Source organism: Cucurbita pepo, chromosome 9 (assembly GCF_057944985.1).
Source record: "Cucurbita pepo subsp. pepo isolate OVF chromosome 9, ASM5794498v1, whole genome shotgun sequence".
Taxonomy (NCBI): Eukaryota; Viridiplantae; Streptophyta; class Magnoliopsida; order Cucurbitales; family Cucurbitaceae; genus Cucurbita; species Cucurbita pepo.
In genome coordinates, this window is record NC_141806.1 from 12851292 (window position 1) to 12869054 (window position 17763).

At 40.6% G+C, this 17763-nt stretch overlaps 2 protein-coding genes across 2 annotated transcripts; one reads left to right on the forward strand and one right to left on the reverse strand.

Annotated features, from left to right (window-relative positions):
* Positions 1-2332: 2332 nt before the first annotated feature.
* LOC111802560 (antimicrobial ginkbilobin-2-like protein) lies at positions 2333-3760 on the forward strand. Its single transcript, XM_023686969.2, has 2 exons — positions 2333-3095; positions 3570-3760. Exons 1-2 carry the CDS (start codon positions 2333-2335, stop codon positions 3626-3628), a joined length of 822 nt encoding a protein of 273 aa, XP_023542737.2. The 3' UTR covers positions 3629-3760.
* Positions 3761-4461: 701 nt separating this feature from the next.
* Positions 4462-8468, reverse strand: LOC111802459 (cysteine-rich receptor-like protein kinase 25). The gene is made up of 7 exons (XM_023686837.2): positions 7642-8468; positions 7454-7573; positions 7246-7364; positions 5419-5629; positions 5092-5332; positions 4864-5014; positions 4462-4785 (listed from the first exon to the last, which is right to left on the reverse strand). The coding sequence occupies exons 1-7, from the start codon at positions 8453-8455 to the stop codon at positions 4462-4464; spliced, it is 1980 nt and encodes a 659-aa protein (XP_023542605.2). The 5' UTR covers positions 8456-8468.
* Between the last annotated feature and the right edge of the window lie 9295 nt (positions 8469-17763).

Sequence of the window (17763 nt, forward strand, 5' to 3'; positions counted from 1 at the left end):
AAAATCTTAAAAAGGGACAAATAAAAAAAATTTAATAAATAAATAAACGAAATAATAATACATGTTGAGATGCAAGTGGGAGAGTGAGAAGGAGAGATGACACGTATTGTGCTTTTAAAATTTATTTATTTTCACTTTAATGCTTTTTCATAAGGATAAAAATAAATTTGAATATGTCATTCAACATTATAAATAATAAAAAAGAAGATATGATTTTGATATTTATAATTATTATTATGAAAAAAAAAAACCACTTTATATTATTATATTTTGAAGTTTATCCATGAAGCTTTAGAATAATCGTATTTATTTAAAAATTAATTATATGAAAAGTAGAAAAAAAAATCCCTAACTATGTTTTTTTTCTCTATTATTATTATAATTATTATTTTATCTTATATGATCAGATGTAGATAATATCCTAAACGGATGCCACATGTAACGTGTTGTTTTCATTTGTTTTTATGTCTTGTTTTTCAAATGTCTTCTTTGATCCGTGGAATCAAATAAATGAAAATTTAGTTCGAATTTATTGTTATTTTTTTTAAAAATATATTTTTATTCGTAATATAATTTATTTATTTATTTATTCTCTTTTTAACACTTAAAATTATATTTTAACTATTTAGAGTATAATTTTTTAAATATATATCGGAGTAAATCTTAATTAAATATTTAAAATAAATAAATAATTTTTTTTTTCAAGCTAAGAGTTTACTTTTAGTGCAAACAAAAATTAATTCGAATTAATCCCATCCAAAAAATTTAAAACATAAATAATTGAGTTAAGTCTAAAATTCTTCTCAATTGATCCGACCCAATCCACGAACATCCTTAACTTTTTTTAATTGAAAAAAGTTAGATCAATTTCTCAAAAAGTTCTCAATGTCTAGAACTTATTGCTAGTTTGAATTAGTCAAGATATTCATAATCAGTTAATATTTGAAAAATATATTAGTTATGAAATATATCTTATATAGGGTAATTAGTTAATATTTTTCCTATTATGATTTGGTCAATCGTATATTTTATTTTATTTAAATCGATTTAGTTAATTTATATTTTTTATTATTTGTAGATATTAGTTGGTAGCTTGTATCATATCTAAATGATGGTGAATATCAATGAAATTGAATCTTCCATCCCAATACTAGTTTTCATTCTTTAACTCTCTATTGTTTAACTGAGTGATAATATTTTCAGATCTATTCATAGTTTTGGGAGATATTGTTGGTGAGGATTATTGGGAGTGAGTCCCACATTGGTTAATTTAGTAGAAGATCATGCGTTTATGAGTGAAGAATACTATTTCAATGGGTGTGAGATCTTTTGGGGAAGCCTAAAGCAAAGTCACGAGAGCTTAATTTTAAATCAAAATGTTTGAAATTTTAAATAGCTATTAAACGGGACTTTAGAAGTTGGCTTTCTCCATTTTAAACATGACAGCTCGATCAAGACTTTAGTGATCTTACTATAAGTCAAGCTACATACTCAACGCCTCTATTTGAACTTTGAAATCGAAACACAAATCAATAAATTCAAATACAAGATCTATTTGTACCTTCTAAAATCTTGAAAGGGAAAATCCAAAAAAGATCATATCAACTAGCGATGGACTTGAATTGTTATAACGACATTGGGTTAATGGGTTAAGTAGGAAGGCAGATATCTCACCTTCCTACCTAACCACTCCAAATTTATGTTTTCTTATCAAGCCAATATGAATATCACGCACTTGGGATTACTGATCTTTGTCTCCCGAAAAAGTGTAAAGGGTTGACACAATATCTACCACTCAAACTGTGAATAGATCTGAAAATATTATTACTCAGAAACAGAGGGCTGACACAATATCTACCACTCAAAAGTGTGAATAAATCTGAAAATATTATTACTCAAGAAACAATACAGAGTTAAAGATGGGAATGAGAAATAGAATTGGGATGGATGGTTCACTGTTTACAACGTTTAAATAGGATACAAGCTACCATCTAATAGAAAATATAAACTAACTAAATCTTGAGAATAAAATAAAATATACTACTAATCAAATCACGAGTAAAAAATATAGATATCTAACATGTATTCCATAACTAATATATTCTCCTGTTAATATTCCACTGAGCCATTATCATTTGTCAAATTAGAATGAAATATTGGAGTTGACTTTCATCCAAGTTGCTTTTAATTTAATTCTCCATCCATTCATCATAGAAACATAGTTGACTTTTTGTGCACAAAGAAAAAATTAAAAAAAAAAAGAAAAGTCCACGACTTTATTTTTGTTATTGAGTGTTCAATCGCTTTACCAGGTGCTCAAACTTCGAATCAAATGGGAGCATTCAAATTCGTGTCAATGTTCTTCCTCTTTACACCTTCACTCTCATTAATACTCTGTTCTTTCTTCTGCCGCGCCGACATGAACAAGAACTGCAGCCAACAGTGTTCAAAATCCGACAGCTTCTCCGGCGACAGCGATTTCAAGGCCAATTTAAAGAGCCTTTTGGAGTCTCTAGCTGAGAATGGGCCTGTTCTTAATGGCTTCTACAGCACATCAAAGGGCAAGAGTTCAACCCAAATCTTTGGTCTTGTTCAATGCAGAGGCGACGTTTCTGCATACAACTGTGGCAGCTGCATCAAAAACTCCTCTGTTTTTGCTCTGTCTGAGTGCCCAGAAAGCAGAGATGTTGTGATTTGGTTTAGATGGTGTTTTCTTAGGTATTCAACGGATAATTTCTTGGGTGTTTTGGATCAAACTTCTGTGGCTGTTTTAAATGACACCAATTATGATGACCCATCTTTGGTTTCTGATGGTCAGTCGCTAATGGCTGGATTGGCTTCCTCTGTTCCGTATCAGAGTTTGATGTTTCAAATTGCTGTTTTGGAAGGTGGGGTGAGAGGGAAGCGATATGGGATGGCTCAGTGCACGAGGGATATCAGTGGGAGTGATTGTGGTCTGTGTTTGAGCGCGCAATTGGATGCGTTTAGGACAACCATTGGGAGTAAGAAAGATTGGGAAGTGTATGGATTCAATTGCTTTATGTGGTATCATGATCATCAGTTCTACTTCAATTTTTCAGACCCAACTAGTGGTAGTAAGTTTTGAGTTCGTTTTTAATGGTTATGTTCGGTTGAGGATTTTTGGGAGGGAGTCCCACCTTGGCTAATTTAGAGAATGATCATGGATTTATAAGCGAGGAATACATCTTCGTTGGTATGAGGCCTGTTGGGGAAGCTCAAAACAAAGTCACGAGAACTTATGCTCAAACTAGATAATATCATACCATTGTAGAAAATCGTGATTCTTAACATGACATCAGAGTCATGCCCTTAACTTAGCTATGTTAATAGAATCACCAAGTCTCGAACAAAGGGTGTACTTTGTTCGAGGGCTCGATAGGCCTCAGGAGAGGCTCTATGTTGTGGTATGAGGCGTTTTGGGGAAGCCCAAAACAAAGCCACGAGAGCTTATGCTCAAAGTGGACAATATTAACTATTGTGGAGAGTCGTAATTCTTAACAAATTCTTGAGTAAGTGCAAATGGTGAAGTGTTTTGTTTTGCAATGCAGGTGGACGATCAATTTGGAGTTGTTTTGGAGTGTTGATGATGGTTCTGATGATTCTTTAGCTGCTGAAAGTTGGCATAGAATCTGCAAATTTGAAGACTTTTCTACTTGGTTTGTGCTTTTATCTTGTATTTCTTGATTGTAATTCCTACTTGTATTTAACTTGTAAAGCTAATTAAACTCGTTTCTTTGTCTTTTGGGCTACATTCTATTGTTTTTCGTTACTGATATTGATTGATTGGAAACCTATCTCTAATATATGCGTTTTAAAATTGTGAGGCTAATGGTGATACGTAACGAGTTAAAGCGAACAATATCTACTAGCGGTGGACTTAGGCTGTTACGATTAGTGTTAGAGCCAGACACCGGGCTATGTGCCACCAAAGACGTTGGCCTCTAAGAGGGAAATACAATTCTCGTCCCAGTCTCATTTATCTAACGGAGAGAAATCTCTCCTCACTCCATTCTCCGTTTTCTGTTTAAATGGAATTCTCCACCTCATTTAAAGTTGATCCCCACCGGGTTATAAGCATGAATTCAACCATAGAGAGTGGTAAAACAAGTTCTAGCAAGAGACAGGCACGAGTAAGCATCCGTTTAATTTTATAAACATTAAGAATTATAACAAAGATAATATGAACTTATTTACTGAATGCAACTAAATGTAAATCAAATTATACTAAACTAGTTGAAGCACATATTCTCGTAAAAAATTTAAATTCCTTTTTACACTAAAGAAAATTGTATATAACCCTCAAATCGACCTTTATACACAAAGTTCATTTCCATCAGCATCAATAGTCATCATACATCATCTTCTAAATAAGTCGTTTTGTGGCTCATACAATGTCGAGAGCATCTTCGATATCCAACATTTTCGTCCTTCATTATTTCTTCATCGTGGGTAAAACTCAGTTACAGACATTTCATTGATAGACAACAATAAAAATTTACTGATCATAGACAGATCGCTATCTATTACAATGCCATTGGCAATATTATGCATGAAGTTTGTTGGCTCTTTAGGCAAAGGCAAAGGAACCGAATAACTGTTGAGCATAAGAACAATAGATGCCATGGAAGGTCTCCGACCAGGATCATCTTGAACACATAATAAAGCAATATGGATGCATCTAAGTACCTCGTCTCTTGAGTAGTTGTTTTGTAGACTCGGGTCCAATAATTCTAATGGTGTTCCATCTTTCCATACTTTCCAAGCCTAAAACAACAAGACATTTAGGAGTTCAAAACGCATTATTGGCTAATTCAATTCAAAAGCTTCACTTCTTCGACTTACATAGGTTAACATGTTTTCCGCCAACTCCGATAGATAAAATCGGTTGTTTTTCTTCCCACTTATAATCTCTAAGGTTAGTACTCCGAAGCTATACACGTCAGATTTTGTGGAGAAGATCCCATGCATTGCATATTCAGGAGACATATAACCACTAAAATTGCAAATAAAATGAAAAAAATTTAGTGAGCGTAAGTGACTTTCATGCTTTGGGATTGAAGGAAAACTTACAAGGTACCAACGACACGATTGGTATAAGTTTCTTGATTTTGGTTCACTTGAATAATCCTTGCCAAACCAAAGTCGGAAATTTTTGGATTCATATCCTCGTCTAGTAATACATTACTAGCTTTAAGATCACGATGAATGATTCTAAGTCGAGAATCTTCGTGTAGATACAGAATTCCACGAACAATGTTATTAATGATCTTATAGCGGCTCAACCAATTCAATTCGATTTGTCTATTGAAGTCTGCACATTTTGGAGACAATAATCAAGCTCATAATAGAGAAGATCATGCAAATAAAAATCAAAATGAAAGAGTTTTGTGAACAAACCAAATAGGAAATAGTCTAGGCTTTTGTTGGGAATGTATTCATAGATGAGTATCTTTTCTTCACCCTCCAAGCAAAACCCCAACAGCCTTACTAGATTTCTATGTTGAAGTTTAGCAAGCAACATGACTTCGTTTTTGAATTCTTCAACACCTTGTGAAGATCTTCTTGATAACCTTTTCACTGCTATCTCTTGTCCATCCTCGAGCCTACCCTGAAATGAAATATACATACGAGAGTTGATAATTTTGTAGAACGATGAATGATCGTTGATAGACTATAGGTATATTAATGATGTACTTAAAAATGCATTAGGTGAGATTCTATATAGGTTGGAGAGGAGAACGAAACATTCTTTATAAGGGTGTGAAAATCTCTCCCTAGCAGATGCGTGAGAGGGAAATTCCAAAAGAGGACAATATTGGGTAGCGGTCTGCTTGAACTGTTATAAATGGTATCAGAGCTAAACACCGAACGGTGTGCTAGCGAGAATACTAAGCTTCGAAGGGGGGTGGATTGTAAGATCCCACATCGATTGAAAGGGGGGGGGGGGGGGGGGGAGAGAACGAGTGTCAACAAAGACGCTGAGCCCCGAGGGAGGTTGATTGTGAGATCTCACATCGGTTGGAGGGGGAACGAAACATTCTTTATAAGGGTGTGGAAACCTCTCCCTAGCAGACGTTGAGCCCTGAAAGGGGGTGGACACTGGAGGGGTGCCATCGACGACGTTGGGCCCCGAAAGGGGGTGAATAAACGAGAGCGAATCATTCTTTATAAGGGTGTGAAAACCTCTCCCTAGCAAACGTGGAGCCCCGAAGGGGGGTGGGCACCAGGTGGTGTGTCATCGAGGATACTAAGCCTCGAAGGAGGGTGGATTGTGAGACCCCACAACGATTGGAGAGGGGAACGAGTGCCAGCAAGAACGTTGGGCCCCAAAGAGGGGGGGATTGATTGTGAGATTCCACATCGGTTGGAGAGAGGAACGAAGCATTCTTTATAAGGGTGTGAAAAGTTCTCCCTAGCAGACGTTGAGCCCTGAAAAGAGATGGACACGGGGTGATGTGCCAGCAAGGACGTCGAGCCACGAAATGGGGTGGACACAAGGTGGTGTGCCAACAAGGACGTCGAGCCATGAAATGGAATGGACACGGGGCAGTGTGCAAAGAAGGACGCTGAGCCACGAAGGGGGGTGGGCACGGGGCAGTGTGCCAGCAATGACGCTGGGCCCTGGAGGGGGGTGGATACCGAGCAGTGTGCTAGCAAGGATGCTGGGTCTCGAAAGGGGGTGGACACCGGGCAGTGTGCCAGCAAGGACGCTGAGCCCCGAAGGGGGTGAACATCAGGCGGTATGTCAGCGAGGACACTGGGCATCTAAAGTGGGGTTTTTAGTGAGATCCCACATCGATTGGAGAGAGAAACGAATGTCCCTATGGACACTGTGCTCCGAAGGAGGTGGATTGTGAGATTGCACATCCGTTGAAAAGGCGAACGAAGCATTCTTTATAAGGGTGTGGAAACCTCTCCCTAGCAAACCCTGAGACCTAAAGGGAGGTGAACTCAGGGCATTGTGCCAGCAAGGACATTAAGTCACGAAGGGGGTGGACACGGGGCGGTGTGCTAGCGAAGATGCTAAGCCCTGAAGGGAGTGGACACAGGGCGGTGTGCCAGCGAGGATACTTGGCCCCGAAGGAGGGTGGACATCGGGTGGTGTGCCAGCGACGAGGACGTTGGGCCCCGAAGGGGATGAATTGTGAAATCTCACATCAGGTTGTGAGGGGTACGAAAACATTCTTTACAATGGTGTGTAAATCTCTAAATGGTTAGGCATACCTTGTAGACCGCACCAAATCCACCTTCACCCAATTTGTACTCCGCTGAGAAATTGTTAGTAGCAGCATGGATTGTACTGAAATCAAATTGCAGAGATTCAACGGTAGGCATTTCATCAACTGCAAAATTAATTAAGAATTCATCACAAATTATTCCCAAAATTCAATTTCAAGTATGAACAAATTGAAGAACACCAAAATACAACCACCTGAGTGTTTCTTCGTCTTTGGCCTTCGGCGCAGGAAACACCAGCCCCCCAAAAGCATTATGGAGACAGTAATTGAAACCACAATGCCAACAATCGTGACCGTTGGGAATCTTCTTTTCTCTGTTCAAAAAACATTTGAAATCAGACTCTCATGGCTTAACAAAACGAGCCCAATGGAAGGAAAATACCAGGCGGCGGCGGCGGCGGCGGCGGAGGAGGAGGAGGAGGAAGAAGCGGCGGTGTTGGAGTTGCCGGAGGCTGTACCTCGAGATTGAAAAATTGATAAACCTCGTAACGAACATAACAGCTCGGAAACAGAGCTCTACCACCACGTTTATTAGTGCAACAACTCGGAATAGTCTCAATAGCATGTGCTAAGCATTCTCGGCAACTCTGACTGGACAGATCGCCGGTGCACTGTGCTAATGCGTAAAGGGTTACATCTGATGTGAAATTAACCACCTGGGTCGCGAAGGATCCGTTCACCAAAGCATTGTCGGCTGCTCGAGCTCCGGTGTCGGTCAATAAGGACATCACTAGTTTGTTGAATCGAACCTTGTCGACGTCTATATCAGCTGTATTCAGTAATGCGAAACTCACATTTATAGACAACTGGGAAAAGAAAGGATTGTCGGAGTAACGGAATATGCATTCATCGTACCAAAAAACAGCGCCTTTACTCAGGGGACAGAACAGGGGAATGTTTCTGGCAGCGTCGGCCACGCAATTCTCACAGATGTTGCTATGGACGTCTCCACGGCACTGGAAGAGACCATAAACGGAGTCTGGTGGTTGGCCGAAGGAAGTACTGTAGAATGTTTTGACGGCGGCGATGGTGGTGAAATCATTGGAGAGAAGATCAAGGCTGAACTGATAGGCGGTGTTCTTGGTGAAATTGTGGGGTAAACAACTGCGATATGGGTATGAAACTGAGGTCTGAGCGTTTCCATGGATGAAGAAACAGAGGAGGATGTGGAAGAGGAAAGTAAGATAACTGAACATGTTAAACAAGTCTATGAACCGATTAGAAGGATTTTGCAGAAAGAAATAGGAAAAAAGATGTAAGAAGAGCAATAAGGAGTCAAAGTCTTCAAGTTGGAACACGCAGGGAGTGGAACAGAGTGAAGTTGGATTTGGTTTTCAACGCAGTCCTACCAATAATTTATGTGGAAAAATGAGTGTTATAAATGTTTATACACCACACCCAAAAAAAAAAAAAAAAAAAAAAAAAAAAAAAAAAAAAAAAAAAACACCTATAATGTGGGATCTCACAATCCACTCCTCTTTGAGACCTAGTGTCACGGTCCTACTTTTTCAACCTTGTGGCGTCTGTGATCTTCACACACTCATGACTAACCTTAGCAAGAATTAAGGCCCATATATATTTTTGGCTCTGGCTTTGTGGCTTCATCGGACCTTAGGCGAGATTTGTCTTCGTTAATCGAACATTATTTGTGCGGAATCCAAGCTTGTTCGACCACACACACCGCATGCGCGTGCATGTTCAATCGTCCGCGACACAACCGACTTACCTCTACACTAGCCAAGTCATTTGTCTTGACCTTGCCTCTACTCGAGGCCGAGGTCTGTCTCTCAATTAAACATCACGTCTCATCTTGTCATGTCGATTCCCATCGACATGGCATATATGTCTTGACTCCATCCTGAGTCTCGAGGTGTCATTGGCAATCACAACTCACTTGGACATGCCATTAAGAATGGGTTCACATGTCGCTCATCTCATCAGGACATCCCGAAATCCATCCATTCGGGTTCTATCGAGGCATTGGCCCTCCCATGCCCATGCCATGACATTTACGGATACCGTACCGGATAGCGGGTGTATGTAGCAACCTCCGACACACGGGCTGAGGCACAACACCGGCACACCCATGCCGCCCGGTACTGTCCTTGAAAAACTCATTTCAAAGGAAGTCGCCCAAGACACTCGTCTCGACACACTCGCTCTTGTTGTGACACACGTATGTGCCACATGGTAGTTCGTTAAGGCCACAGGCCTAGGGGTGGTGGAGAGCTGACACCATGGTACCCCATGTAGTACATTTTGAGTCATTGTCAATCCATCAGGCATAAACATGATCTCGGCGAACGGTCATACGGTGCCATGGAGCGTCCGTCTGGTGCTCAATTGATACCAAATTTGGCGAGCATTCATATTTTATATGGACGAACTTAACTTCAGAACCACATGCCCAAATTCCTTTTGGAACTCCGACTTTCGAGGTTAAGGCCTAGGACCCTACTCGGTCCTCCAACAAGCCTGTCTTTGTCACTCTTGTCTATTCGATGTCTCTATCTTGCTTATGTCTCGACTTGTTTTCAATGCCCACTTTGTGTGGTGTGTTAGATGGTGCATCATCCTCCTCGGTTGCATCATGGCACTTGAGGGTCGCCGCTTCTCTTGTCTCAACGTGAGGGTCACAACCTACTCTCTTCATAGTTAGGTTGTGACACCCAGCATCCTCGCTGGCACACCGCTCAGTGCCCACCCTCCTTTGAGACTCAGCGTCCTCACTGGCACTCGTTCCCCTCTTCAATTGATGTGGGATCTCACAATCCACCCCCCTTCTGGGCCCAACATCCTCGCTAGCACTTGTTCCTCTCTTCAATCGATGTGGGGACCTCAGAATCCACCTCCCTTCAGGCGTCCTCGTTGGCACATTGCTCGGTGTTTCTGGCTCTGATACAATTATTTTGAGATTCCACATCAGTTGGGGAGGAGAATGAAGCATTCTTTATAAGGGTGTGAAAATCTCTCCCCAATGCGTTTTAAAAACCTTAGAGGAAGCTCGAAACAAAAAGCCCAAAAAGAACAATATCTGTTAGCGGTGGGCTTGGGCTGTTACAATTCTAAACAATTCTTGCAACTTTTTTTGTTCAACACCTAAAGATTTTATTTGACTAGTTAAGTTAAGATAAATGCATGATTTTGATACCACTAATAATAATAACACTGAATCTCTACACTAATATGATATTATCCACTTTGAGCATAATCTCTCATGAGTTTATCATTAGTTTCCCCAAAATGTCTCATATTAATAGAGATAGTGTCCCTTATATATCTAAGATCTTCTCCTTAATTAGTCAATGTGGAAGAATAAATCGAGTTCGACAAAAAACGAGGTAAGAGGCTGAGATGGGCCATTTCGTACTACGTTACTCTTTTTTTTTTTTTCTCCATTCAAATGTTTCTCATTGAATGCCCAAATTTTAATTTCATTTTTTTAAAAAAAAATTGAGTGTTAAAAAACTTCAATAACTTGAAGATTCCTCTCCATTTAATCCTATTACATTGGATTATTAACTTATTTGAATTTCTTTAATTTCAAATAAATAAAAATTTTATGGGTTAGAATTCATTAATGAATTCTCCCCAAATCTTATTATCAAACTTAAAAACAAATTTTATTTAATTATTTATTCTCCAATCACCCCAAGTAAATTTTACTTTTTTTATACACAATTTTTAAAGATATATATTAAAATTAAATTGTAAATATTAATTCAATATTTTAGAGTTAAAAAAAAAAAAAAAAAAACTATCCATTTTAAATTAAATAAAAGAAATACTACTCAAACAACAATTAGATTGAGTCTATTAACTATCACAATCTACATGTGGAAAAAAAAAAATACAAGACAAATATAGCACATTTCAAAAAGTCATGTCATGTTTTATAAAGTATTTGGTTTTAGGTAGTTTCCAAGTAATTTTCATAAATGGTTAATAATGATCGGATATAAATTCAAAATACTTTTCCGATCTTCTTAAATTATTTCATTTCTTTGAGATGTGATGTTTGGGTCTTAAATAATTAATTTCCGAAAAGGAAAGAGCTAAAGGAAGGAAGGAAGAAAAGTCGTAAAATGACCTAAGAAAATGATGCACAAAGAATGGTTCAACATTAAATGAATGAGATAAGGACTAAGTTGAGTTTTTTTTTTTTTTTTTCCTTCTTCAACTATCCATATATCTATCTATATCTAAGGATTAAAGATATTGTGAAATCTCACATCAGTTGAAGAGGAGAACGAAACATTTTTTTTATAAGGGTGTGGAAACCTCCCCTTAATAGATGCTTTTTAAAACCGTGAGGTTGATGGCGATACGTAACGAACCAAAGCGAACAATATCTATTAGCGGTGGGTTTGGTTGGTTACAAATGGTATCAGAGCCAGACATCGGACGAAGTGCCAGTGAGGATTCTGGCTCCCAAGGGGGGTGGATTGTGAGATCCCACATCGAATGAAGATGGGAACGAAGTATTCGTTATAAGGGTGGGAACCTCTTCCTAACAAATGTGTTTTAAAATCGTGAGGCTAATGTCAATGCGTAATAGGCCAAAACAAACAATATCGGCTAGTGGTGGATTTGAGTTGTTACAAATGTTATCAGAGCCAGTCATCGGGAGGTGTGCCAGCGAGATCGTTGGTGTAACAGATCAGGTAAAAAAAAAACAGTCGTCGGCAGGACCGAAAACTCTGGCGAACGTCGGAGTTTTCGTTCTCACACGACCCACAAAGAGAGCCCAACGTCGGGGTCACCACGGAAACCAAACCGACCTTCAGCCACCTCCAAGACTCCTGCAGAGAAGAAAAATAGTGAGAAAACGAGAAAGACAGTGAGAAAATCAGACGAAGCTCCAGCAAAGCCAAACCCTACGAAATCGACGTCGAAACCTCCGATTTATGCAACAAAAATAATCTCAGAGACTTTTACACACACTAGGGGTAGATTTAGGCGATTCCTACACGTTGTACACCGTCAGACAAGGGAGACAGAACGTCGAATTTTCGAACCCTCTCAGATCCGAGAGTGTTAGGCCTTTACGAACCAAACAAATACCAAAAACGGAATTAGGGGGAGAAGGAGACTCGGAAACGGAGGAGAAAGGAGGGAAAAAGGACGTCGGAACGACGTTACCGAGGAGAGAGAGAGGTCGCCGAAAAATTTCGTGTAACCAGGCGAAGAAGACGAAGTCCGACTCGAGGGCCGGACTCCCGCGACCCAAACCGAGTCCAACCCACTCTAGTCCAAACCTCGGCCGACGACACTACCTTGGCCCAGTCGCCTCAGCCCAAACCAGAAAGCCCAATTACGACCTAACCCATCAGCCGCGACCCGAGACCAAAAACCCAGCCGACCCGAGACCCGCAAGCCTAATCCAATACCCGACGCTCACAGCCCAGCCCACCTGCAGAAGTTTCCATTTAGTCCAGGCCCGATCCATCACTCGCGGTCAACCCAGACCTGCGACTGCAACCGAAAACCCGCGCACTCGACTCGACAACCCTCGACCCGAGACCACTGCACACATGTTGCCCTCTAGTTGTGTCACGTGGCACGTCTGCAGCGTGACACCCCTCAGCTCCGGCGGCTTAATCGGCTCGGTGGTGGCTTCTCGGCTCCGACGGCTTATTCGGCTCGCGAAACCTATTTTCGACCTATTTGTCACCGTTTCGACCCTCCCGAACTTAGTTTCGACCCCGTTTAAGGTAAAATAGATCATTTTAAGGTCGTATTTCACGAATTCAAGTTGGAAATTAATTATGTTTGTGAAATACTAATGAAGGTGTCGAATGATCCAATAGGAACCAACCACCAACGGAAGCGTAGGACGTATACGAGGAGCTAGGAGCTTAGGTTTATATTTTGGGAGTACTTCGGCTAAGGCCTACCAAGTAAGTGGCTCACCCGTCATAGGTTACGCGTTGTATGTTGGCACGTGCCCGTGGATTCGCACGTATTATTAAATTGTATGCTAGACTGTTGTGCCTAAGTACGTAATCTTGTGAACGTGAATGTATGTTGTTTAGTATGATGTGATATGTAGTGCTTATGACGTTTATGATATTCCTAAATGATTATGGCATGATTGTATGAAATATTTGAATGTAAACAGTATGAAATGTATGACATGAAATACGGTAAATTGCTTGAAATATAACCCCGTTAGGATTATGTATGATACGTAGACTGAAAATGAGAAATGACACGTTAAGCATGAAAGATGATCGCGGGGTTATATTCATTTATGATAAGGTAGGAGTAATGGGGACCTCATGCATTATGTGTGTTCATGCATTGGGGGGATACCCTTATTCCATCACGAGGGTATGGACGCGTACATCCAATGACAGGACGACGATTGTTATGTTTTGCATAGCGTTGTCGTGACGGTTACTAGTTCTAACGGGTGTCCGGCCTAACGAGCTCCCAGAGTATGCTCGTCCAACAAGGAAAATGGCCTAGCGGTGTGCGAACTGGCTGGTGAGCCCATACTTGCACGTATGGACTGTGTGTAGAGTATATGGTACACGTCCAAATTACTCGTTAGAACAGCACTGTAGGAAGACAAATTGAAAGATAGGTCCCATCATCTCATTGCGTGTGATTGTTACGTAACCCCGATAGGGGGTCACTTACTGAGTATTCTAGAAATACTCAAGCCTCGTGCTACTATATTTTTTTTTCAGATAAAAGCAAGACACCCATATGAGATCGACGGCGGCATCGCACATCCCGGGACCGTGGCACATGCATAAGATAGTTGTTTCCATTTCGTAGTATAGGTTAGTATAGGTTGAATTTCGTTTGCATTCAAAGTATAGGTTAGTGTAGGTTGAATTCATGTTTGCATCATTAGTATAGGTTAGAATAGGTTGAATTGTAATCGCATAATAAATCATAGGGCAGAATAAGACAGTTGTTTCAGTGTTGTTTTTTTTTTTCCTTTCTTTCCCTTGTATTCCTTTTTCACGAGGTAATAAAAGGCTAGCGTAAGTCGCATTTATGATAAGAGCCCATTTAATGTAAATTCCGCATTTAAGGTATAATAACGACCTAAGATTAAATAGGTAAAATTTAGGGTCCTTACAGCTGGCCCCCGAAGGGGATGGATTGTGAGATCTCACATTGGTTGGAGATGGGAACGAAGTATTCCTTATAGGAGTGGGAAACCTCTCCCTAAGATATGTGTTTTAAAACCGTGAGACTAACAACGATACTTAAAGGGCCAAAGCAAACAATATCTACTAGCAATGAGTTTAGGCTGTTACAAATGGTATCAGAGCCAGACATCAGGAGGTGTGCCAACAAGGTTGCTGGCCCCAGGGGGAGTAGATTGTAAGATCCCACATCGGTTGTTGATGGGAACGAAGTATTCGTTGTAAGAGTGGGAAACCTCTCCCTAACAGACTCGTTTTAAAACCGTGAGACTGACGACGTTACTTAAAGGGCTCTGCTAGCGATGGGTTTGGGCTGTTACAAGTGGTATTAGAGCCAGACATTGGGCAGCGTGCTAGCGAGGACTCTACCTCCCAAGGTGGGTGAATTGTGAAATTCCACGTTAGTTAGAGAAGGAAACGAAGTATTCCTTATAAGGGCGTGGAAACCTTTATCTAGGGATGAATTGTGAGATCCCACTTCTCCTAGAGAAAGGAACAAAGTATTCCTTATAAGGGTGTGGAAACCTCTCCTTAAGAGACGCGTTTTAAAATCGTGAGGCTGGTGACGATACGTAACGAGCCAAAGCGGATAATATCTGCTACCGATGTTGTGGCGGTCTTAATAAATAATTTGTATGACGGCTATACATAACCAACCAATGTGGACAATATCTGCTAACGGTGGATTTGGGCTATTACACATATTGTAGTAGTATCATTGAATAATTTGTACGGGATACAATCTTTAAAGGTTCGAAATTATAGCTACAAATCATTTATTGATGTTAGTAAGACATACTTCAGTGTGGATACAACTCAGAAATAGATGTTTCATTAACTGTGATCCACATCAGTTGGGGAGGAGAACGAAACACCATTCATAAGGATGTGATCCACATCGGTTGGGGAGGAGAACGAAACACCCTTCATAAGGGTGTGGAAACCTCTCCCTAGTAGACTTGTTTTAAAGCCTTGAAGGGAAGTCCGAAAGGGAAAGTCCAGAGAACAATATCTACTAGCGGGGGACTTGGGCCGTTACATTAACAAACTACTGGACCGAGATGTGCTTGTGGTTCGATTACTGTCTACTACAATACCACCATCTTTACTGTGCATGAATGACGCTGGTTCCCCGGGCAATGGCAAGGTTGTAGAATAACTATTGAGCCTTAGAACAATGGATGTCATTGAAGGCCTACGGCTAGGATCCTCCTGAACGCGTAGCAAAGCAATATGGATGCATCTAAGCACTTCATTTCTTGAGTAATTATCTCTAAGTATTGGGTCCAATAGCTCTAAGGATGTTCCATAGCAAAAAAAAGCTCATGAGTTTATGAGTTTATGAATTATTCGATCATTAAGAGTAAGAATCGTTCACTTACATAGGTCAACATGTCTTCGACAAGATTCGACAAATAAAAGGTGTTATTTTTCTTGCCACTTATAATTTCAAAGACTAAGACTCCAAAGCTATACACGTCAAATTTCAAAGAGAAGTTTCCGTGCATTGCATACTCAGGAGACATGTAACTGCTGAAAACATGAAAATGGTGAACAACGACAATTGTACAAAAATGACTTTATGAATCATAAAAGTCAACTTACTATGTACCGACAATTCGATTGGTAATTCCTTGAGTTTGATCCACTTGAATAATTCTTGCCATACCAAAATCCGAAACTTTTGGATTCATATCCCCGTCTAACAAAATGTTACTTGCTTGCTTTGGAGCACACGTCTCCATAATGGTATGCTGTTGTCCACTTTGAGCATAAGCTCTCATGACTTTGCTTTGGGTTTTCCCAAGAGGTCTCATCCCAATCATCCTCCCTTCAAACAAAGTATACCATAGAACCTCCCCTTAATCAAGGCTCAACTCCTTTATCTAGAACCCTCGATCAAAGTACACCCTTTGTTTGATTCATGAGGATTCTTTTTACATGGTTAAATCAAGAGCATGACTATGATACCATGTGAGGAATCACGACTCTCCACAATAGTATGATATTGTCTAGTTTCAGTATAAGCTCTCATGACTTTGATTTGAGATTTCTCAAAAGGCCTCATACCAGTGGAGATGTATTCCATACGTATAAACTCATGATTCATCTCTAAATTAGCCAACGTGGGACTCCTTCCCAACAATCCTCAACCTTTCGTTCTCCTTCCCAATCGATGTGGTATCTCACAATCCACCACTCCCTTCGGGGCCAGCGTTCTTGCTGGCACTCGTTCCTTTCTCCAATCGATGTGGATCTCACAATCTACCCCCTTCGACGCTCAGCGTTATTGTTGGCAAGAGTTACTTTCTCTAATCAATGTGAGACTCCACCAAAACCACCCTTTCGAGGCTCAACGTACTTGTTGGCACATCACCCAATGTCTGACTTTAATACTATTGGTAAAAGTCCAAGCCCATCGTTAGCGGATATTATCCTCCTTTCGGGTTTCTCCTCAAGGTTTTTAAAACGTGTCTGCTAGAGGTTTCCACAAGCTTATAAAGAGTGTTTCATTCTCCTCCCAATCGATGTGGGATCTCACATTTTCGTTCACAAGTATGAGTACTTGCGTACCTTGTAGACTGCACCAAATCCGCCCTCACCCAGCTTGTTTTCCTCTGAGAAATTGCTAGTAGCAGCGTTGATTGTATTGAAGTCAAATTGCAGAGATTCAGCAGTGCTCATCTCATCAATAACTGTACAAAATTAGACCCCACAATAGGCTACAAATTAGACGGCGGCGGCGGAGGAGGAGTGGACGGCGACGGCAGTGCGGAGGAGGAGATGGGGTTCCATCTGGGTTCTGAGCGCTTTCATGGATAACGAAACTGAGGAGGAAGAGGAAGGTTGGAAAATTGAGCATGTCGATCATAAGAAGATTAGTAAGAAGTCAGTTTCCAAATTTGCACGCAAATGTAGAAATAGTATGAATCCGGACAGGACAATGGACAACCTTGGACGACGACAGTTTTTGGGTGCCTCCACTTTCATTTCGACCTCAATTATCTTATTGGGGCCGAAAACAAGTTCGAGAGGGTTGAAACAATGAAAATTGGACTAAAATAGGGGTATCCGAGCCGAATAAGCCGAGGAGCCACACCAAGCCGTCTAAGCCGAAGGACTGTTTGCGCCGCGGGTCAACACGTGGCAAGCCAGGAGTGGGCCACGTCGTGTGCAGGCGTCTCGGATCGAGAGGCGGTTCAGGTCATCTCGCGGGTCACATCGGGTCAAGGTGCTGCAGACTGGGCTACTGCTGCAGTGACGGTCGCTGTACCTCCGAGTGTCCGGCTATAGCCTAGAGAATCTAGTCCGACCAATAGTCCCAGGGTGTCTGTGAG